General features: G+C 66.8%; 3 protein-coding genes across 5 annotated transcripts in view; 1 reads left to right on the top strand and 2 right to left on the bottom strand.

Annotated features, from left to right (window-relative positions):
- NUP160 (nucleoporin 160) overlaps window positions 1–770 on the bottom strand; it is a 24,707-nt gene extending 23,937 nt beyond the window's left edge. Inside the window, exons 1-2 of the mRNA XM_057382623.1 lie at window positions 532–770; window positions 111–321 (exon numbers count right to left, since the gene is read on the bottom strand). Of these exons, the coding sequence (XP_057238606.1) occupies window positions 111–321; window positions 532–734 (414 nt within the window). The 5' untranslated portion in view covers window positions 735–770. The remainder of the gene's footprint in view (window positions 1–110; window positions 322–531) is intronic.
- Window positions 771–1,799: 1,029 nt separating this feature from the next.
- On the top strand, window positions 1,800–9,674 carry PLEKHG3 (pleckstrin homology and RhoGEF domain containing G3). Of its 3 annotated transcripts, XM_057382667.1 has the most exons (16): window positions 1,800–2,223; window positions 4,758–5,071; window positions 5,159–5,259; window positions 5,362–5,431; window positions 5,507–5,553; window positions 5,629–5,779; window positions 5,963–6,097; window positions 6,184–6,366; window positions 6,480–6,572; window positions 6,658–6,744; window positions 6,857–6,890; window positions 6,976–7,083; window positions 7,243–7,446; window positions 7,569–7,870; window positions 8,100–8,171; window positions 8,352–9,674. In XM_057382667.1, the coding sequence occupies exons 1-16, from the start codon at window positions 1,815–1,817 to the stop codon at window positions 9,672–9,674; spliced, it is 3,633 nt and encodes a 1,210-aa protein (XP_057238650.1). In that variant the 5' UTR covers window positions 1,800–1,814. The 3 variants fall into 3 exon arrangements, with proteins under 3 accessions (XP_057238650.1, XP_057238649.1, XP_057238652.1); XM_057382666.1 differs by having other exon boundaries at window positions 8,100–9,674; XM_057382669.1 differs by lacking the exon at window positions 1,800–2,223 and adding an exon at window positions 2,284–2,562 and having other exon boundaries at window positions 8,100–9,674.
- A 1,004-nt stretch (window positions 9,675–10,678) lies between these two features.
- The window catches only part of SPTB (spectrin beta, erythrocytic), a 14,649-nt gene continuing 3,806 nt past the window's right edge, over window positions 10,679–21,521 (bottom strand). Inside the window, exons 14-36 of the mRNA XM_057382670.1 lie at window positions 20,976–21,521; window positions 20,756–20,893; window positions 19,916–20,675; window positions 19,621–19,823; window positions 19,444–19,534; window positions 19,217–19,363; window positions 18,476–18,739; window positions 18,128–18,343; window positions 17,952–18,041; window positions 17,578–17,853; window positions 17,157–17,287; window positions 16,702–16,906; window positions 16,245–16,619; window positions 15,859–16,103; window positions 15,640–15,778; window positions 15,478–15,562; window positions 15,186–15,382; window positions 14,992–15,101; window positions 14,634–14,724; window positions 11,909–12,078; window positions 11,652–11,825; window positions 11,538–11,580; window positions 10,679–11,042 (exon numbers count right to left, since the gene is read on the bottom strand). The exon at window positions 20,976–21,521 is cut by the window's right edge and continues 30 nt beyond it. Of these exons, the coding sequence (XP_057238653.1) occupies window positions 10,872–11,042; window positions 11,538–11,580; window positions 11,652–11,825; window positions 11,909–12,078; window positions 14,634–14,724; window positions 14,992–15,101; window positions 15,186–15,382; window positions 15,478–15,562; window positions 15,640–15,778; window positions 15,859–16,103; window positions 16,245–16,619; window positions 16,702–16,906; window positions 17,157–17,287; window positions 17,578–17,853; window positions 17,952–18,041; window positions 18,128–18,343; window positions 18,476–18,739; window positions 19,217–19,363; window positions 19,444–19,534; window positions 19,621–19,823; window positions 19,916–20,675; window positions 20,756–20,893; window positions 20,976–21,521 (4,867 nt within the window). The 3' untranslated portion in view covers window positions 10,679–10,871. The remainder of the gene's footprint in view (window positions 11,043–11,537; window positions 11,581–11,651; window positions 11,826–11,908; window positions 12,079–14,633; window positions 14,725–14,991; window positions 15,102–15,185; window positions 15,383–15,477; window positions 15,563–15,639; window positions 15,779–15,858; window positions 16,104–16,244; window positions 16,620–16,701; window positions 16,907–17,156; window positions 17,288–17,577; window positions 17,854–17,951; window positions 18,042–18,127; window positions 18,344–18,475; window positions 18,740–19,216; window positions 19,364–19,443; window positions 19,535–19,620; window positions 19,824–19,915; window positions 20,676–20,755; window positions 20,894–20,975) is intronic.

The following is a 21,521-nucleotide window of genomic DNA, read 5'->3' as shown; positions in this document are numbered from 1 at the left end:
CTTTTCTCTCTTGCTCCCGATGTGTTTTGAGTTCACCTGCCCCCTCCCAAGCCCTCCCTGTGGTGAGGGGGTGGCCTGCCCTGGCCCCCGGCGGCATTGCCCGCACTCACGCTGCGGTAGAGGCGGGCGGGATGCGGCAGCAGCAAGCGGTGCACGGTCTGTGCCGTGACGAGCAGCACCACCAGGTGACTCTGCACCTCGCACAGGTGRACCCCGCCCGGCAGCAGCGGGCAGCCCTGGATCCGCAGCCGCACCGCGTTGTTCAGCAGGTTGACGTCCAGAGACTCCTCCACCAGCTCCACCGTGTCCCCCGAYGTGCTCCTGGGGAACAGAGGGGTAGACGTGAAGATGAGGAGGGTCTAAGAGAGGAGAGAAGGGTAGAGATGAGGATGAGAAGAGTCTGAAAAGAGAGAGAACGSGATGAGGAGGATCTGAAGGACAAGAGGGTCTCAGAGAGATGAGAAGGGTGTGAGGGGGGCGAGAAAGGGAGAAGTGAGAATGAGGTGAGTCTAAGCGGGGCCGTGCACTCACCATCGCACCCAGCGATTCCTGGTGGCGGCCCCGAGCTGCGCGCTCTCCTGGTAGCARAAGCCGCCGGCGCTGCCGCTGTAGCGCCCGGCGGGGAGCGGGGCGATGCCGGGGGGCACGAARACCAGCTCCTGCGGGGGCCGCGGCGGGGCCCGGCCGGCCGCGCTCAGCTCCACACAGCTCCGCGCCGCCAGAGCCGCCGCCATGTTGGGCCGCGCGTTCCCGCCTCGGCCGCGCGGGGCATGACGGGAACACGGCGGAGCGAGCGCCCCCTGGCGGGCGGGAGGACGGGGGCAGGAGGGGCAGCGGGCAGGGCGCCCCCTGGCGGGCGGGAGGACAAGGGGCAGGAGTGAGGGGAGCGGGAACGGGGGTGGGGGGTGAGGGGACTGTGGGAAGGAGAGAAGGGGGACAAGGTCTGGGGAGGCGATACAGGGAGAGTGGATATGGGGAGAAGGGGGATTTAGGGAGGTTGTTGAGGAGGTCTATGAGATTTAGGGCAGGACACTGGGGAACAGGACAGGCTTAGTAGGGGTGTGTGCCCTCAGCCAGCTCCTGACACTCTCCTGTGCCCACACCTCGTCCCGGCAAAGCAGCTGCAACACCTTCCTGGACTTGTCCAGCACGCTAAACTCAGCCACTGGCAAAGCACATGCTCCTGGACTGGCGAGGACAGTGGGGATCCCACCATGCCATGCCATGCCATGCCATGCCATGCCATGCCATGCCATGCCATGCCATGCCATGCCATGCCATGCCATGCCATGCCATGCCATGCCATGCCATGCCATGCCATGCCATCCCATCCCATCCCATCCCATCCCATCCCATCCCATCCCATCCCATCCCATCCCATCCCATGGATGCCACACGTCCCCCCACGATGCCACACAGTGCCGGTGCCGGGCCTGGCCAGGCTCCCGCTCTGCTCGGAACAATTCCGCCTTTGAGCGGGATCCAGCGCCGGCAGCGTGAGGCGCCCGCCTGCAGAATGGGCCCATTCTCGTGGCAGGTGCCGTGAGGGGCCGGGGGCTCCAGCTGACCCCCAGCTCTATTTTGGGGGGATTGAAACCCCCCGTGTTGCTGTGGGAGCCATGGGGAGCTGGCACAGCCGGATTTGGCGACTCAAGTGTCATGGCACTGGCAGAGCTGTGCAATGGCGATGGAAGGGGCTAAGGAAAGGGAGGGGTACTGGGACCAGCCCTGCCTTGSCATCGAGAGGTGCCCCACATCCACCGGGTATCCATGGATGGGGCTGGGACCCCTTCGGGCGCCCGGGAAGGGACCCCATGGGTGACCCGGTGGGTGCGGGCTCCCCTCCGCCATGCTTGGTGCACCCCCGGGATGGGATCAGGAGCTTCGGGGAACTGTGTCTGGAYGGTACCAGGACCGTGCCAGGGTCTGTAGCGGAACCGTGCCAGGATCCTGCCGGGACAGTACCTGAACCATCCCGTGCCAAGACTGTGCCGGGACCGCACCTGAACCGGACCGGGACCGCAACCGGGACAGTACCGGACCGYRCCCCGCGGTCACGTCYGGGCTCGCTGCSRTCCCGTCCCGCTCCCATTCCCGGGAGTCCCCATTCCCGAGGCCGGGCGGGGCGGCCGCTGTCCCCGCCCCGGGGCGCTCCCGCCGCTTCCTGCGGGCACGGCCGGGACGGGGCGGGACGGGTCGGGGCGGCGGCGGTAGCGGAGCGCGGTGAGTCCGGCCCGGGAGGGAACGGGGCACGGCCGTGGGGTCCGCGGCGGGGGGAGCCGGGGGTCCCCGTCGGGCAGAAGGGGACGGTCCCGGGAGTCCCCGGCAGCGGGGGTCTCCCGRTGGGGCGGGATCCAGGGGTCCCGASGCGGCAGGAACCGTCGCATCCCGGTGAAGCGGGAGCCGAGGGTTCCGGTGGAGCAGGAGTCGTGGCATCCCAGTGCAGTGGGATCCCTGGGTCCCGATGGGGCGGGAGCCGTTGCGTTCCCGCGCGGCAGGATCCGTGGGTCCCGGTGGGGCAGGAGCCGCTGCATCCCGGTGGAGCAGGATCCACGGGCCCTGGTGAGACAGGATTCGTGGGTCCAGCGATGCCCGGAGCTGTGGGCTCCAGTGGGGCAGGAGCTGGGGGTCCCCGAGGGAGCAGGGGACAGCGGGACCTGGGGGTGCTGGGAGACCCCCGGGACAGGCATCTAGGGAAATGGGAGATGGTCCCGAGGCCGAGCCGGGGTTGTAGGACAGGCTGTGGCGTGTGGGGCAGCCCTGGACGGGGGTCCGGGTGTGGGGTGGGGGCGTCCCGCGCCCCTCCTTCGGGATTAGGCGGCGCGACGCCACGGGCGGCGGGCTCTAAGAAGCTTTGTCAGCCCCGGGGGTCGGTGCCGCCGTGTCCCGGGAATGCCGCGACACGGGGACCCCCGTGCTACCAAGCCCCCCGGAGTCGCTGCGGGCGGGAGCGCCGGCGCCCAGCCCGTGCCCGCCGGGCAGCGGCGGTGCCAGCCGGGGCCGGGAGCGACGGCCGCGGCAGCTGCGCTGCAGCCGGCGGCGACCTCCCCGCTCCCAAGGCCGCTGGGATTCTGGAAAATGCCTGGAAATGGTGAACCGCCTGCCCTTATATGGCTCCGGCGGGCTGGCGCGCCGCGGCCCCTCTCCCGGCGTGCCGTGCCGTGCCGTGCCGGGATCCTGGGAAAACGCCGTGGGCTGTGCCTCGCGCCCCAGCTCCCGCGCTGGAATGTGCAACGGGGCTGGCGATCCCACGGTGGCGAGGAAATCCCACCTCCCCTCCCGCCGCTGCCGGCGGCTCGGCACAACAAAGCCGGCCCCTGCCTCAGTTTCCCCCACAGGGAAGTTTCGGGGATCGCCCGAAGCCCCCCGTTCGGCATTCCAGGGGGATCGCCCGTCCTCTGTGGCAGGGGTGGGGAGGGTCGGGGGGGTGAAGGTCAGAGCTAATCCCAGCCGGAGCAGGCGGGAGCCGGGGGGCTCTGGGSGGCCGCGTGCCCACCGAGGTGACACTGGGGGAGTAAGAGGATCAACCCCCGCGATCACCGGGGCGGGATGACGGTGGCCTAGGGGACGAGGCGAGTGGCCGCGGTCCCGGTGACGTGGGACCGGCGCTGTAATCCCGGCGCTCTGAGCGGATTAGGATGGCCGGGGGTGGCCTTCGGCGACGAGCTGCGGTAGCCACAAATCCCCGGCTGGGTGCTGGGTGGGGGAGCCCCCTGTCCAGTTCCCCAGTGCCACCTGGGGGTCTCCTCTTGTCCACCCAGCAGGGTGGGATCGGGCTCAGACGCTGCCGGGAAGGATGCACGGGGTCTGCTGCCTCCAGTGTCACTGGCTGCCCGTGGGGTTGGGTGCCCCCCCTGGGGCCGGGGTGACCCTGGGACTGGGTGCCTCATGCCCGTAGGGGTGAGAATTTTGGGGGTTGGGGGAGTTGCTCCCCAAATCACCCAGATCCGGGGTGCCCGTGGCAGTGTCAGAGGTGCCAGCACGGGGGGTCCCGAGCTGTGGCACCGCTGGGGACATGGGGCTGCACCCCAACTGGGGGATATCGCGGTGGCTGTGAGAGCTTTTTGGGGGGCTCCTGGCGTGTTCGGGGAAGCCCCCGGGAGGGCGGCGGCTGGATGGCGGCCACGAGTCCCGGTGGGTGTGGGGAGGCGCCGGCAGGAACCGGCCTGACCGGTTGGGTGCCGGCACCGGGGGTGCCGGGGGGCTCGGGCGGCCACGCTGCTGGCGCCGCACGTGGCCCAGCTCAAGGTCACTGTCTCCAGAGCCGCCCGCCGCGGTGACTGGGCTCAGTGGCATTGACACTCCCACACGCTTTGCCACTGGCCGCTGTTTTTTGGGCGTCCCAACCGCGTTTGTGGCAGCGAGCGGTTTCGGTGGTGCGTGAGGATCCCGGTGGCACCGGTGGTCCGGAAGGGCGAGCTGGCGCTGAGCTCACCTGGAAGGTGTCCCGCGGGTGCGGCGGTGACGCACGGCCTCGGTGCGTGGGGGCGGAGGCGCTCGTCCCACCCGGTCCCAGCACGGTCCCCRGGGCCGGGATGATGAGCAGGGGGCTGAACTCCCAAACCTTGGCATCGGTGGGCTGTGCTGAGRCCCCGTTGTGCTGTTCCCGGGGATTTTTGGGGTTGGGGATGCCGGCACCCCTTGACATAGGGGGTTTGGCCATCAGAGCTCTTCGTCAGGGTGACCCTGCCTTGGTGCCGCACACCACCCATATTTTGGGGGTCTCCACACCCCCTAAGCTGCCATCCTCCCCGCAGAGCCGCCCTGTGCCCTGACGGTGCCAGGGGATGCCGGGATGCCGGTGCCCGCATGCCCGCAGCGCCCTGCCCTGAGCCCAGAGCCCGGCTGTGCCATGGAGGATCCGCCCGGCGCCGGCACCGAGCTGTGGGCAGAGGGYCTCCACAACGCCAACAACAATGCATCCCCGGGGGGGTGGCCGGGTGCCCGCGGTGGGCACCCCCTGGCCGCTTTTGGGGGWCCCGGGGCCAAGCCCAGCTACCTGGACCGCGTGGTGCAGGAGATCGTGGAGTCGGAGCGCACCTACGCCCGTGACCTGCGCAGCATCGTGGAGGTGAGCGCCGGGGGGCACGGCRGGGGGCTCCCCTCGGGCAGGGTTTGGGGTCTGGGGTGCAGTGGTGCTACTGTGGGTACCTGGCAGGGATACCTGGGCAAGATCATTGACACGGAGGAGCCGGTGCTGCGGCCGGAGCAGGTCAGCGCGCTCTTTGGGAACATCGAGGACATCTACGAGCTCAGCAGGTGGGGGAGCGGGTGCCATTGGGTGGGGACTGGGGTGCCACCCTGTMCCATGGATGTGGGGGTTTGGGCTGTGGTCACTCTGTCCCCTCTGTGCCCCCCCAGCACCCTCCTGCAAAATCTGGAGAGCTGCGCCAATGACCCCGTGGCTGTGGCCGTGTGCTTCGTCACCCGGGTAAGGGCGTGCACAGGGGGCACTGGGGACACATGTGGTCATGCCCGGTTCTCACTGTTTTCCCCTTGCCTGCAGAGCCAGGAATTTGCCATCTACACCCAGTACTGCAACAACTACCCCAGGTGGGTGGGGAGCACAGGTGGGTGGGCAGGGGGCACACAGGCGGGAAGGGGTCTGAGCCCCCTCCCCRCCCACAGCTCGGTGGCGGCGCTGACCGAGTGCATGAGGAGCAAGGTCCAGGCACGGTTCCTGCGGGAATGCCAGGAGCAGCTGCGCCACGCACTGCCCCTTGGTGCCTACCTGCTCAAGCCTGTCCAGAGGATCCTCAAGTATCACCTGCTGCTGCAGGTGAGTGCCTGGTGCCTGGCATGGCATGGAGTGGGCGCCTGGCAGAGGCTGGTGTGGCACAGGGAGAGCCCACGGGCATCTGGCACAGCCTGGGTGGCACAGGGACATGGCTTGGGTGCCTGGAGCAGTCCAGGCACCTGGCACGGCACATTCCCATGCCCTGATGCCATATGCCGTGTCCAGGAGATTGCCCGGCACTTCGAGCACAAGTCAGGGGACGACTACGAGCTGGTACTGGAGGCCATCGACACCATGACCTGTGTGGCCTGGTACATCAATGACATGAAGCGCAAGCACGAGCACGCCATCCGCCAGCAGGTGGGCACCAGGGACACGCCACGGGGATGGCACGAGATGGGSACTGTGGCAGCGGTGCTGACGCTGCTGTCCCCGTGTCTGTGCAGGAGATCCAGTCGCTGCTGCTGGGCTGGAAGGGGCCGGACCTGACGAGCTATGGGGAGCTGGTGCTGGAGGGCACSTTCCGGGCACAGCGGGTGCGCCACGACCGTGCCCTCTTCCTCTTCGACAAGGCCCTGCTCATCACCAAGCGCCGYGGTGACCACTATGTCTACAAGAGCCACATCCCGGTGCGGGACAAGGACAGGGAGGGTGGCAGGGATGGAGGAGCAGGGTGGGTGCCAGGCACCCCAGTGGGTTCTGGGGTGGGAAGTTCCAGGGATGTTGATGTCTCTTCTGGCAGTGCTCCTCGCTGATGCTGATCGAGAGCACACGGGACTCGCTGTGCTTCAGCCTGGCACACTACAAGCACGGCAAGCAGCAGCACAGCCTGCAGGTAGCGGGGGCATGGGGCAGGAGGGCACCCTAGGGACACATCAGGGCCCCCTGCCCCACCCCACCGCCCTCCCTGTGCGTCCCAGGCCAAGAGTGTGGAGGAGAAGCGCATGTGGACTCACCATATCAAGCGGCTCATCTTGGAGAACCACCATGCCACCATCCCCCAGAAGGTGATGGTGGTGGGGTGGGCACTCGGTGACATCAGGGACCCTCTGGCACAGCGAGGGGGGTGCAGCTGCACCCTGCCTGTGCCCCATTTCTCTCCATCCTCCCTCTACCTAGGCTAAGGAAGCCATACTGGAGATGGACCTGTTCTGTAAGTGCCACCGGTGCCCTGCCATCCCCTCCCTGCCCTCCTCTGTCCCCTGCATTTTCCCTGGTGTCATCCCCTGTCCCCACAGACCCCCCACGCCTGCCCCGCTGGAGCCCTGAGCGGCTGAAGAAGAGCTGGTCCTGCCAGCCCCTGGGTGATGCTGCCACGGAGCCACTGCAGGGACGCCGGCAGTCTGGTGAGACCCGTGTGTCACTGGTGTACCTGCTGTCCCATGTGTTCCCACCGTGCCACCCCACTGTCACCCCTCCCCTGGGCCAAGCTGGCTGAGTGGCACTGATGCCCACAGGGAGGGTGGCACCRGCTGCTGATGGCACCCTCGTCCCTGTCCTCACAGAGCCCTTCCAGCACCAGGAGCACACGGAGACGCTGCTGGAGCGGCTGCAGGGACACTGGGGGCGCAGGCAGTCGGGTGTGGATGGCAACCAGCATCAGGGGGCTCGGGGTGCCAACAAGTTGGGGGACACAGAGGTGACGCCACTGTCACGTCCCCTCCCTGCAGAGCCCGCCAAGCACAACCTGTGGCACCTGAGTGAGCAAGGTGAGCCACCACAGCCACGGCAGCGGCACGACCGGCAGGAGAGTGGCCAGGGACTGTGGGGGGAATTCCGGGGTGCTGCCCCTGCTAATCTAATCTCTGCTTTTCTCTCTCCCGGCTGGCAGGGCTGAAGGTATGGCTGGTGTGGGTGGCTTGGGGTGCCGGGTGCCCCCAGCCCTGGCACGGGGTGCTCAGCCCAGCGCTCGCTCCCGTGCAGAACACTGGCAACGAGGGGGCACTCCTGGAAGTGGGGGAGCCCCCACAGCACCCCAGAGCCTGGGTGGCCCCTGAGGGCATGGTGGAGGAAGAACGGGAGGAGGAGGAAGAAGAGGAGGAAGAAGAGGAGGAAGAAGATATTTTGGGCAAGAACTGCCAGGAGGAGCTGCTGGGGGCTAGGGATCTGCTGGTGGAGCCCCAGGAGGAGCAGGTACCCACCCCAGCCCTTCAAACCCGAGGGAGGACATCCAGAGCACCCCAAATCACTTCTGGGACACTCCCACATCACTCCTGGGGCACCTTGCATCACTACCAGAACATCCCACGCCAATCCAGGGCACCCCATGTTACTCCCAGGGCCCCTGCAGGCTCCCCAACCATGGCTTGGCTGGGGTTTATCCTGCTTGGAGCTCATGACACCCCCATTTGCTCTCGCCCAGGCTGGGGGGCATCCATGGGCGCTGGAGGGGCCCAAACGGCCGAGCAGCTGGGGCCCAGGGAGCTGCGAGAAGGTCAGTGCACCCCCCCGGCCCTCACCCGGGGGTGCCCAGGGTCCCAACGCCCATCCCCCCAACGGCAGCGCTGGGGAGCASCCCGACCTCCTGGGGGCTCCCCAATCCCTGTCCCTGGTGGGGACCCTGGTGCTGCCCAGTGGGGACAGGGAACCAGAGCGCGCTGCGGAGGATTTGCAGGTGCTGAGCAGCGAGGAGGAGGAGGAGGAAGAGGAGGAGGAAGGAGCCGCCAGCATCCTGCCACTGTCTGTGCTGGACCAGGCCAGCATCATCGCCGAGCGCTTCGGTGGTGGCAGCAGCTTGTCCCGAAGGAGCAGCCTGGCGCTGGAGGGGCCCCTGGGACGCGCCCCCAGCCACGGCGGCAGCACCCTCAGCCTGGACGGGGGCCCCCCGCTGGAACCCGGGGAGCCCGGCGGGTCCCGCAGCACCGTCCCCTCGCCCGAGCCCTTTGCCAGAGCCCGCCGGGAATCGCTGCTCTCCAACCGCGACCGCCTGCTCCTCGACAAGATCAAGAGCTACTACGGCCACGCCGAGAACCGCGACGCCGGTTTTGGGGTGCGYCGCCGCGAGAGCCTCTCCTTCATCCCCAAAGGGCTGGTGCGGAGCTCCGTGTGCCGCCTCAACGGGCTCCCGCGGCCCGCCGAGAGCCCCGAGCCGCCCGCCCGGCCCGAGGCACTGGAGCCGTGCCGGGAGAACGGGGCGCAGCCCCCCGAGCCGCTGCTCATCCTGGAGGAGGACGACGCGGGCGCCGCAGCATCGGCCCCGGGGCCGCCCCCGCAGTTGCTGCTGACACCCCCTCCGCTGGGCAACAAGGTGTACCAGCTGGCGCGGCAGTACAGCCTCCGCATCAAGAGCCGCCGCKCCGGCGCCCGCCGCCCCCCGCTGCCGTCGCAGGAGGATGGGGACTCCCACCCCGGCACCCCTTCGCCGGCCGCGCCGCGGGACGGGGGTGTGGCGGCGTCCCCGTCCCCGCGGGCCTCTCGCAGCCCCTCGAGCCCCGTGGGCGCCGAGCCGTTCGCCTGGCCCGACGTGCGGGAGCTCCGCGCCCGTTTCGGTGCTCCACGGCCGCCGCCCGTGAGCCGCAGCCGCTCGGCGCCCGAGGGTCCCGGCCGCGGCGGGCGTCCGGCCGGGAAGGAGCGCGGCGGCGGTGGCCGGAGCCGCAGCGCCGAGGCCAACGGGGGCTCCGACACGCCGAGCCCGGCGCCGGCGCGGCACGGTAGCGACGGGGCGCTGTGGGTGGCCGCCGAGGCTCCCCTGGGCCCCGGGCAGCGGGTGCTGGTGCTGGAGCGGCTGCCGGAGCCCCCCGCCTACGTGCAGATCCGCTCGCCCACCACGCGGGAGAAGATCTGCCTGAAGGCCGTGGTGGAGCGCTGCAAAGCCTACCAGGCGTCCGAGGAGTACCGTCGGCGCTGCCCRGAGCCCCCCGGTAGCCCCGAGCCGCCGCGCCACGGCCTCGTCAGGGACCTGCGGCAGAAGTTTCAGACCCTCGACGCTGCCAGCTAGGGGCGGCAGCGTGTCCGTGCACCAGCACGGGAAGGAGCACCCCACGGACCCTCAGGAAAAGGAGCACCCCCGGACTCTCACCCTGCCTCGGAGAGGGGGCAGCGCACGAACCTTCGACTTACCTGGAAGAAGGGGCGTGCCACGGCCCCCCCGGCTGTTTGGAAGAAGGAGCACTGTGGGGACCTCCAATCTGCCCAGGAGAAGGGGCACCCCACGGACCCCCAATCTACCTGGAAGAAGGGGCACCCCATGGCCCCCAGCCCACAGCGAAACGGGTACCACATGGACTCGCCCAGCCCACCCMGCAAAAGGGCACCCTAGGGACTCCCGCCCTGCTCTGGACAAGGGACACCCTCTATTCTCTCTGCCCACRGGACCAGGGGCACCCCAAGGACTGCCCACTACAAGGACCAGACTCCCCCAGGCACCCAACACTGCACCCCACTCGCTTTCACATCTTTATTAGAAAAAAAAACCCAAACTGAACCCAAAGTTCCTCTCTGGTTGCTCGCCGCCCTCCGGGGTGTCTCAGCCCGGCCGTGGGGTGCAGGGGGCCCCTCCACTCCGGCTGGGGGGGGCACGGGGTAGGGGGTGCCGGAGAGGGGCCCCCGTGGGCCGACGCTCTTTGGTTGGTGCCCATGGGGGGCAGGGGGTCCCCCCTCTGCACCCACGTGCTGCGGGGAGGGTTATGGCTTTGGGGGGCACCCACGCRCCCCCCGTGCGGGTGCTGGGAGGGTCCATGCACACCTTTGGGGCGCACACCTGTGCCGTGCGTGCGGAGGGGGGCCGGGGGTGCACCTGCATGCGGGGACACACGTGTGCGGACGTGTGCGTGCAGGGACACGTGTGGGCATGGGGGGCACACGCCCTGGGGGGGGCACCTGTGGCCGCCACCACGCAGGGGCGTGCCTGAAGCGTGTAAATGTATGTATATATATAAATACAAATACATATATATATATATATACATATATATATATACACCTGTGCACACGGACGTGTGTGCTTGTGGCGGGGGAGGTGGCCGGGGGGCTCCCACCCAGCTGGGGGRCTCCCACCCACGCGTGACCCCTCCACGTGCCCCTCTAGACCTGGTGGCGCCTGTACAGGCACCACACACGCGTGTCCTTCCACACACGTGGCCCCGCTGGCATGACATGGGGTGTCGTTTTCCCCCTTCCCCGCCATCCAGGGGGGTTATTTCTTTTTTGGGAAGAAGCTGAAGCGTTTCTCCTTGTCCTTGCGGGGCAGGGGGGCTTCGGGGGGAGCTGGGGGTATGGGCAGGGGGAGGCTCTGCACTTTCCCGCAGCTGCCCCGACACTCGCTGATGGCTGCGCTCAGCCCCTGCAGCCAGGCCTGCAGCTCATCCTGTGGGCATGGCGGGTGGGGGGTCAAGGGGGATGTCCCTCGCCCCCCAGCAGCGTCCCGGCCACCCCCAGGGCCCCCTGGGTGATGCCAGTTGCTCCAGGTCTTCCCCGCCCACCCACGTCCCAAGCTGTGCCGCCTCCCCACCATGTCCTCATGGCACCCCTGGCCATCCCTTGTCCCTCTGGACACTGCTAGCCACTGCTGACCACGTTCCCTGGCCATTCCTGTGTCCCCTGGGCATTGCTACTACCCCGCTATGTCCCCGTGGTCACTGCTGGCCACCACCACATTCCCTGGACATCCAGCCACCTCATGTACCCCCGGACCCCACTGGTGTCCCCCTGGGAACAACCAGTTCGACCCGTGTCCCTCTGGACCTCTCCAACCACCCCTGTGTCCCCTGGGCACCACTGGCCACCCCATGTCATTCCCCTGGGCACTGCTGACCACCACCACATCCCCCAGCCACCCTGTGTCCCCCAGGCCACCCCTCACCTCATCCTTGCCATGGAACAGCCACTCGCTGCCATTGCTGAGCCTGGGGACAGAGCACAGACACCAGTGCCATGCATGCCCACCATGCCACCCCTGGCGGCGCCGCGCCCTCACCTGAGCTTGAAGACGTGTTTCTTCTTCTTGTAGCCCGCAGGCACCTCGCAGCGGGCGTCCCACAGCCCCAGGGGCTCCTCGCCCTGGCACGGCAGCCCCAGCGCGCGGCTCTTGGCGTCCTTGAAGAAGGCGAGCTGGCCTCCCCGCAGGACGCAGTACCGTGTGCTCCAYGACCTGTGCCAGCACCGTGTCACCCCGGGGACACCACGGTGCCACCGCCCCTCSGGGCAGCTCACTGCCACCGCCGCCGTGCCTACCGGTTGGACGCACGCTTGGTGGCCGCCTCCAGGTCGTGCTTGCGGCCGAGGTAGCCCTCCAGCTGAACGCTGCTGACGCGGGCAGGCAGCGTGGCTGGCTCCTCCGGCTCCTCCCGTGGTGGCCGTGGGGGTGGTGACACCGGCTCCTCGTCACCCGTTCTCGGCGCCAGCTGTTGTGAGGCAACGGCGCGGTTACGCCGCGGTGTCGCCCACCCGCCGCCACCGATGCGCGCGCGGTGGGGTGTCGTCCCCTCCCATGGTGGCACACGGGTTGCTGTCACCAGTGGTGACCTGTGGTCACTGGTGGCCTGGGGATGGGTCACACCCCGGTCTCGGTACCAGTGGCCTCACCAGCTCCGGTGCATGGGAACTGGTGGCTACGGGGAGGACCCCAGTGAGTGGCTAGGTGCCAATAACCCCATGAGTTACATGAGATGATGGGGATGGCTGGGATGACCRCTCATCCCAGACGTGATCCCGCAGTGAGTCCAGCCCTGGGACCCTCCCTGCAGTGCCAGTGACCCTGCCACATCAAGTATGCAGGAACTGGTGGCTACTGGGAGGGCCCCCATGAGGGGTTGGGACATGGTTCATGCCTAGGACCCCCAGATCTCGGCGCCAGTGACCCCACCAGCTCCAGTATGTGGGAACTGGTGTGTACAGGGAAGACCCCAGCAATCAGCTGGGACCCTCAGCACAGTGCCAGCGAAGCCACCAGCTCCAGTACCCAAGAACTGGTGGCTACTGGGAGAACCTCAGTGAGTGGCTGGGACATGGTCCAGCCCTGGCACACCCTGGTCTTGGTGCCAGTGCCTCCCCAGATTCAGGGCGATGAGGTTGAACCAAGCTACATCAGTAGTCCTGGTAGCCACTTTGGTGTCGTTGCCAGCCCTGGGGACTTGGGGACAGTGGGAGGTTCAGGCAGGAGCYGTGGTGCCTGGTGAAGGGGATGCCCATCCAGCTGGGTGCCACAGGAGGGGCTCTGTCCCCAGGCAGGCAGGAGATGCCCCTGTCCCTGAGCAGCAGGAATGATCTTGTCCCCAGATGTGTAGTCAGGGGTCTTGTCCCCAGGGAGGAGATGATCCTGTCCCCACGGACGCAGGAGATGTCCCAGGTTGAGGGGACTCCTGTTCCCAAGCAGGGGAAAGTATCTGTGTTGCCAGGCAGGTTGAGAGGACCCCCTCCTCAATGTGCCACAAGATTCCCGTGTTCCCAAGAATGCAGAGCAAAACCCTGTGCCCGAGGAGATGCCCATGTCCCTGAGCCAGCAGAAATTATCTTGTCCCCAAGTAGGTTGACAAGGATCCTGTCCCCAGGCAGGGGAAAGTGATCTGGTCCCTGAGATTCCAGAGGATGCCCATGCTCCTGAGCAGGCTGGCRGGAAGCAGAGAGAGCTCCTGTCCCCAAGCAGTTGAAAGCAGCCATGTCCCCAAGCAGGCAGAGAGGATCCTGTCCCTGAGTAGCCAGAAGATGTCCATGTCCCTGTGCTGGCAGAAATGATCTTGTCCCCAAGGAGCCAGGAGATGCCCATGTCCCCGAGAAGAGGCAGAAGAGGAAGAGATTCCTGTCCCCAAGGATCCAGAGGATGCYCATGTCCCCGAGCAGGGTGGCAGTCAGCAGAGAGGGCTCCTGTCCCCAAGCTGATCAAAGTGGCCATGTCCCCAAGCAGGCAGAGAGGATCCTGTCCCTGAGCAGCCAGAAGATCCCCCCATCCCTTGTCAGGCACAAATGAGCTTGTTCCTGTGTAGGCACTCAAGGATCCTGTCCCCGGAGCAGGGGGCAGTGATCTGGTCCCAGAGGAGCCAGGAGACACCCATGTCCCCAAGCAGGCAGAAGAGGCAGAAAGGGTTCCTGCCCCCAAGCAGGCAGAAGAGGCAGAAGGGGTTCCTGTCCCCAAGCAGGCAGAAGAGGCAGAAGGGGCTCCTGCCCCCAAGCAGGCAGAAGAGGCAGAAGGGGTTCCTGTCCCCAAGCAGGCAGAGCCATCGTATCCCTGCGCAGGGGACAGCAGAGAGCTGGCAGCAAGCACAGTGTGGCTGGCCCGCAGGGTGACAATGCCCTGTGGGTGACGATGCCTTGCAAGGTGACAATGCTGAGGGGGTAACGATGCCCCATAAGGTGCTGATGCCTTGCAGAGTGGCAATGTCCCACAGGGTGATGATGCCCCAGAGGGTGACAGCACCTCATGGGGTGACAATGGTGTGACTTCGTCTCTTGGGTGATGATGCTCCACAGGGTGACAATGCCCTGCAGGGTGGCAATGTCCTGCACGGTGCTGGTGATGATGTCCCACAGGGTGACAATGCCCTGCAGGGTGGCAATGTCCTGCACGGTGCTGGTGATGATGTCCCACAGGGTGACAATACCCTGCAGAGTGCCGATGTTCCATGCAGCAATGATGTTCCTTGGGGTGACACAGTGGCCCCAGGACAGACACTCCAGCTCTGGCCGCTGCACCGATCCCAGACACACGTCTCGTCCCCAGGTCACCCCCCATGTCACCCCAGGAGTCAGGGCAAAGGGGACCTCAGCACCCCTCTGCCCGCCTGGCCTTTTTGGGGTAATTCAGCATTTATTCAACTCAAGGYAAGGACAAGGTGAGGGTTGGGAACGCGGGGATCTGTCAACACGATGTGGTCACGATCACGAGGGGTGCCAGGAGCTGAGGGACATGCAGGGACACCTTTCTGGCCATCGGGGAAGGTAAAAGCTAAACTCAAGAACTGACCGGCTCTGGTCCATCTGTGGTGGGCAGTGAAGTGTCCTGTGTGCTCTCATCCTTCCTCTTCTCCTCCTCTTCTTCCTCCTCCTCCTCGGACCTGCACAGGGAGACAGCCAGTTGGCAACCCCATCCCAGATGTGACCCCACAGGGCTGGGGCTGGCTGCTGCTCTCCTGTCCCCMCAACAGATGAAAGCCCTCTCAGGGTGAGGCTTCATCATCCTCTTCATCAGCATCAATTTATTGCTTGGAAAAGGCAAATTGCTAAAAAGCCCCTTAATACTGTAAAACATCCTTCATGGTTTGACAAGAGAGATGTGGAAACGGTGTCCCTGGTCACATGGAATAKTTGGTGACATCCCTTACCTGGCCTCCAGCTCCCCATCCAGATCCAGGCAGTAGTCGGGAGCCTCGGAGCGCGTCATCCCATCCCGCACCAGCCCCTCATGCAAGGACCGCCTGCCCAGGAGCTCCAGCTGCCGGAAAATGGGTGAAAGTGTCAAAGGGTGGGGGGAGATTGAGGCAGGGCAGGCAGAGGSCTCATCCCAAGCCTTCCTCACCGTTGTCAGCTTCCTGAGGGCGGCGATGCGCTCCTCCCAGGTGGCCGAGGACTTCTCGAAAGCCTCGTGCCGCTTCAGCAGCTTCTCCACCGCGTCCACTGTCTGCCCGTAGTCGCTGCTGGCCAGGTAGGGCTCCTGAGCCATGAGCCACGACTCAGCCATCGAGGCGTCRCGGGAGAACTGGCACACCTCCAGCACTGTGGGAGGGACGGGTGGTGCTCAGCCCCTGGACCACCAGCCCCACCACCCCCRGCCCCGCCGCGCTCCTCCCCATCACCCCCGGCGCACTCACACAGCCGCAGCCGCTCCCAGCGCTGCTCCCACGTCTCCATCATGGCTTTCCTCTTGTCCACCAGCTCCACCAGCTTCRCCTTGATCTGCAAGGGGACGCTGTCAGGGGGTGGCCCTGACAGGTGGCACCGCCCCCAGTGCCCCCCATCCCTGACTCCCTCACCTCTGGTGAGTCCTGGTGCTTGCGCTGCAGCAGCTTCTTGCCCAGCTCGATGCAGGTGGTGAAGTTCTTTCCCCGAGCRTCCATCTCAGCCTTAATTCCCTGGTGGTACTTCATCAGCAGCTCCACCGAGGACACATCCCTGTGGACACAGAGGTGCTGGCGTCAGCGGCGCCTCCAGTGTCACATCCCATCCCGGCTGCCTGCCGGGCRCATCCGCACCTGGGTTTCTCCTGCGTCTCGATCTGCCGGACAGTGCTCTCCATCCAGGACAGCAGATCCCGTGCCATGCTGAAGAARCGGTGCTTGTCGGCCGTGTCCACCAGCCGTGCCCGGCGCCCGCTGCACGCCTCCAGCAGCTCCTGCAGCGCTCGGGACACTTCCTGCTCCTGCTCCTGGATCCCGGCCGCCTTCTCCCCGGCATAGGCGGTCTGCAGGCGCGCTGCCGTCTCCCGAAACTGCTGCACCTGCACGGAGAATCATGCAATGCCTCGGTTTGCAAGGCACTCAAAGACCACCGAGCCCAACCTCCCACCACGGGTGGGGCCACCTTCCAYGAGACCACAGGGAACGCTGAATGCTGGCATCCATGCCAGGACAGAGGTCACCTGTGCCTCCAGCAGCTGGAGGTCCCTCTCGAAGGCGCTGTGCATGCGATGGAAAGCCTCCACCGTGCCGGCGTCCTCGCCCAGATCCTGGGGCAGCTCCTGGCGCCGGGCAGCAATGAGGGCCAGCAGCTCTGCGCCGTCGTAGAAGTACTTGTGGAGGTCGTGGGAGGCGGCGAGGAGCTGCATGCGCGTGTCRATCAGCTCCAGGAGGTCAGCCCAGCTCTCGTTCAGCCCATCCTTCCACTCGGCTATGGTGGCCGCCTCGCTGTGCCCCGCRTCGATGAGGTCCTCGATGGTCAGGTTCACCCGGTCCACGCGCTCCTGCCCCACACTGCCCGTCTCCCGCGCGAACTCCCGAAACTTCTCCCGCAGAAGCTGCATGGAGGGAAGGGGAGGGTCAAATTGTCCCTGCTCCAGTCACCTGCTGGCACCGCCACATCCACCCCATTACTCTCACCATGACATGGTCCAGGTCCTGCCCCATCTCCGGGGAGGAGGCAACCACATCGCGCTCGGCAATCCACTGCTCCAGCTCTTCCACCTCCCGCTTCAGCTGGAAGAGGTGGGACATGTTCTCCAGGCGCCGGCGGCGCTCCTCGGCCGCCTCCTTCAGCCCCGCGTAATGCTTGTCCACTTGGCCCTGCAGCCGGATGATCTGCTCCCTGCGCGGCCCCGGCACACAGACACCCAGTTCTCACCCAAGAAAAGACGTCCCCAACCCACCCGTGTTGACGTCCGGGGGGCTTGGGGGCGAAGGACCCACTTTGTGCTCCCCACATCCCTCTGCGACCGCCTCCCTGCCTAGCTGAAGCAGCTGACACAGCCAGAGCTTCAGCCAAACCCCCCACCCATGCAGTGCCGAGGGCACGGGGTCGCCCTGAGGGACAGGGGACACGCGGCGGTGGCACCTACCCCTCAGGGTGGCCGTCAGAGAGCAGCTGCTGCGCCCTCCCTGCCAGTTCCTTGATGGTTTGTCCRTAGTCCTCGATGGAGCGCAGCTGCCGGATGTGTCTCTTCAGCATAATCAAGCAGCTCTCYTCGTCCTGTGGCATGGAAAACATYGGTGCCATCAGCRCCTGGCACAGTGAGGGGACAGGGACTGGGGTCTAAATGCAGCGCCCACCCTACAGGAACGTCCTGGCTCCGTCTGGTGCCACAGRGAGCAATGGTGAGCAGGGAATGGGRTRGATGGTGCATAATGGCATGGGATGACATGTAAGAGCAGGGCACACCACGGCGTGTCACATATGGATGATGTCCACCAGCACAGCGTGGCACCGTCCAGCGTGACAGAGCCCCCAGACATGCAGCACCTCCTGGAAGCGCTCCTCACCTTCGGCTTTTCCTCAGGTCCCATGAAGAGCTCCTGCTCACTGACCCAGGCYTCAGCCTCGTCGGCATCCAGGTAGTACTGCTGGGCCTCTCCGGCCTCCCGCAGGCGCCGCTGCCGCGCGGCCGCCTCCTCCTGCAGCGTCTCCCACAGCGCCTGCAGCTCCCGTGCCTGTGCCGCCAGCTCTGGGCCCGGCTCCTCGCTGCTCCCCGCCGCCTCCCCCCGGCTCAGCACCTCGCCCAGGCGGGGGGCATGGCCCGCCAGCTCCTTCTGCAGCGTCTGCCAGCAGGAGGGAATCACAGGGAACATCACCCACGGGCTGGATCCTGAGGGACCAGCCGGGGTGGTGGGTGTGCTGCTGCAGCACACGGGCTCACCTCGCTCCTCTTGGTCAGGCGCTGCACGCTCGGGAGGTCRGTGCCGTGATCCGTCGACCTCGCCAGGGAAAGCCGCTCCTGCACCCACAGCTGGGGAAAGGAGCGCCCGCTGAGCCCCCTGTGGCACCCAYGGGTGCCCCCGGCTCCCCAGACCCCGCCACGGYGAGGATGCTCACCGTCTCATCCTCCAGATCCCGTCCCAGCTGGTACATGGCCTTGGCTGTCTCCAGCTCCTTCCTCTTCCTCTCCAGCGGYTCCAGCAGCTCAAGGACTCGCTGCCGGAGCATCTGCTCCTGCCTGGTAGCATCTGGCACATCCCCAGCACCAGGGGTGCCTTGCCACCCCAGCTCCTCCAGCTCCTTCATCCAYGTTCTCACTTGCTCTTCCAGTCTCTGGCAGGGCAAATCCACGTGAGTCAGGGATCAGAGCCACTCTAGAGAACCCCATTCCCGTGTGGGAACAAACCCCATCCCCTCGGACCTCCCGCCCCTTCCCAAATGAGCCGGTGAGGTGCCAGCACCCACCGTCAACCTCTTCAGCAGCAGGTTGGTGGCGGTGAGGTCCTTGACCTTCTCGGCATGGCGCAGCTCCTCCTGCGCCCTCCCCAGCCAGCTCTGCAGCTCGCCGTAGCTCCGGGCGTACAGCGCCGAACGCTCAGCCTCGAACAGCTGCCGGCCCCTGTCCTCGGYGGCGCCGTGCAGAGCGGCCCAGCGCCGGCGCAGCTCCTCCAGCCGCTGCCTCACCTCGGCACCGTACTGCGGCTTGCGCGTGGCCAGCTCCGTCCCCTCCTGCAGCGACAGCACAGAGCTGGGGACACCCCACCCATGCAGCAGGCTGGGAGCCTTCCAGAATCATGGAAGGCTGGAACACACCTCTCAGGCCATCAAGTCCAGCTGTTCCCCCAGCACTGCCAAGRCCACCACAAACCAATGTCCCCAAGTGCCACATYCACACAGCTTTAAAATSCCCCCAGGGATGGGGATTCTCCCACTGCCATGGGCTGTGCAACCCTTTCCCTGAAGAAATTTTCCCTGATATCCAAGCAAAACCTCCCCTGGTGCAACTTGAGGCTGTTTCCTCTCGTCCTGTCCCTTGTTCCCCGGGAGCAGAGCCCAGTGCCTCCCTGGCTGCCCCCTCCTGTCAGGGAGTTGTAGAGAGTGAGAGGGTCCCCCCGAGCCCCTTTCCCAGCTCCCTCAGCAATTCCTCACACTCCAGACTCTTCCCCAACTCTGTTACCCCGCGCTGACCACGGTGCCAGCACTCACTGCCTCAATCTTCTCCAGCCAGCTCTGGTTAGGTGCCAGCTCAGCCATGAACGCYTGGTGCTTCTTCCACTTGCTGTGGAGACCACGGGCTTCTCCATAGGAGACATCCTGAGCCATCAGCATCTTCTCATCCACCCAGGCATCAAACTGCAGGGAGGGGGTGTCAGTGCTAAGCTGGCRGGGACTCCCCCAGCGATGCCACTCGCCCAAGGGTGCTGCATTCCTACCTCCCGGCAGCTCTGCAGGAAGGTCTGGAGGTCGTGGTTGTCCTGCAGCAGACCTGCCGCCTCCTCCACCTTGTCCATGACAGCTCCGTGCCTGGCAGGGGACCATGGATGGGTGGTGTCAGCCCCGCTGCCCACACGCTGCCCACCCACCCACCAGTCCACCCGCGCCGGACTCACCGCTCCTGGAGAGCCTGGCACTTCTCAGCGATCTTCTCGGCAAAGATGCTCTCCTCGGCCACCAGCTTGGTGCCACCAGCCACCACCTGTGGGACCTTCTCAGCATTGCTCTCCACACCGGTGCGGAAGTTCTGGAAGCGGTGCAGGGCAGCGGCCGAGCCCTCCACTGTGTGGGGCAGCTCCAGATGGGACAGCGTGTACTCCTGAGGGGCACGGCGAGGGGTCAGCACATTGTCACCCCTTTTTGGGGTGCCCGCGAGCCCAGAGACCCAAAGGACACGGCTTGAGCGCCCACCTGCTTGGTGAGGAGGATCTCCGCCTGCTTGGTGTCGCGAAGGAACTCCTGGAAGTCGCGGCACTGGGTGAGGAAGCGCTTCCGAGCCTCTGCCATCTTGCCCAGRGCAGCCCAGCCGTCCTTCACGCCGCCCAGGCGCTGCCGCAGCCCCTCGTACTCGGGGTCTGTCTGTCCTCCCAGCACCCTCTCCCCCGCCTCCTCCAAGGCGGCGAAGGCTCCAGCATGCTCCTCGGCGTCACGCCGGGCAGTTTCGTGCCGCTGCAGCATCTCCTCCGCCTCCCCCAGCGACGCCGGCACCTCGTCGACAGCCGCCACGGCTTTCTGAGCGCCAAAGAGCCACGCCTGGAAGTCATCCAGGTCCTGCAGGAAGCTCCGGAGCTGCCCGGCTTCCCCCAGCGACGCTGTCCGCTCCGCCAGGGCCGCCTGCAGCTCGTCCCAGGCGGACGTGGCCGCCGCCAGCTTCTGGGCCACCCCYGGGGCCACCTCAGGCCGCTCCTCGGCCAGACGCTCGGCTTGCGAGCGCAGGGAGGYCAGGCGGTCCTGGGCCACCGCCAGCTCCCGCTCGATGCCGTAGAGCTTGCGCTGGGTGGCCAGGACGCCGGCCAGGTCGCGGCCCAGCTCGGCCGTGGCTTCCACCGCCCGGGCTTTGCCCTGCAGCCATTTCTGTGTCTCCTCGGACTCCAGGTTGTAGTTGAGGAGGCGCAGCGCCGAGCCCACCGCCCGCCGGCGCTCYGACACCAGCTCCCGGAACCGGCCCCACCTGCGGGACAGAGGCGGGGGATGGCGGGGCAGGCACGGTCACCGTGTCACCCGCCCGCCCCGGTGTCACCGCCACCGCACCTCTCGTTGAGCTGCTCCCGGCATTGCCGGACCTGCGGGCTGCGAGGGTGCCCGCTGGCCAGGAGCCCGTCGGCCGCCTGSTTGACCGCGGCTATCTGGGATGCCACGGTGGCCATGTCTTGCTCCAGCCCGTCCAACCTGYGGGAACATCCAGGCTTAGAACGGACAGCAACTCGGCACAGGGCACGGCAGCACCGCTGCACCGGGGGCTCCTTCCTACCTGCGCTGCGTCACGTCCAGATCCTCCAGCGCCTGCGGCACCTCCAGCTGCCCCAGCCAGGTCTCCTTGGAGCCCATCCACAGGTGGCAGGCGTCGCTCTCCCCGAAAACGGTGTAGAGGTCCAGGGCATCCTGAAGCTGGTGGCCGCGGCGCTTGGCCAGCGCAGCCGCCTCGGCGTGCAGCTCCCGCAGGGTCGCCAGCCGGCTCTGCGCCTCGGGACCTGCGCGCAGCTCCGGCGGGAAGCCCTCAGCCTGCTGCGCCAGCCTGTCCAGCTGCTCCCRGGCGGCCTCCAGCTCGTCCAGCAGCTCCTGGTGCTGCCGCAGCAGGACGAGGGTGCGTGATTCGTCCTGGCCCAGCTCCTCGGCAGCCGCTCGCCGGCGGGCATCCTGCAGCCCCTCCGCCAGCTCCTCCACCTCCGCCTGGAACTGGAAGAAGCCCTCGGCTTCCCGCAAGCCGCGCCGTCGGAACGCRGCCAGCTCCTCCAGCTGTGCCCACAGCGCCCGCACGGCCGCCCCCCGCTCCCGCAGCCGCTCGGCCGCCCGGCCC

Source organism: Malurus melanocephalus, unplaced genomic scaffold (genome assembly GCF_030028575.1).
Source record: "Malurus melanocephalus ecotype Western Australia unplaced genomic scaffold, MMel_1.1 scaffold_577, whole genome shotgun sequence".
NCBI classification, from domain to species: Eukaryota; Metazoa; Chordata; class Aves; order Passeriformes; family Maluridae; genus Malurus; species Malurus melanocephalus.
The sequence above is the reverse complement of the archived record's forward strand: the minus strand, read 5'-3'. Positions and strand labels throughout refer to the sequence as shown.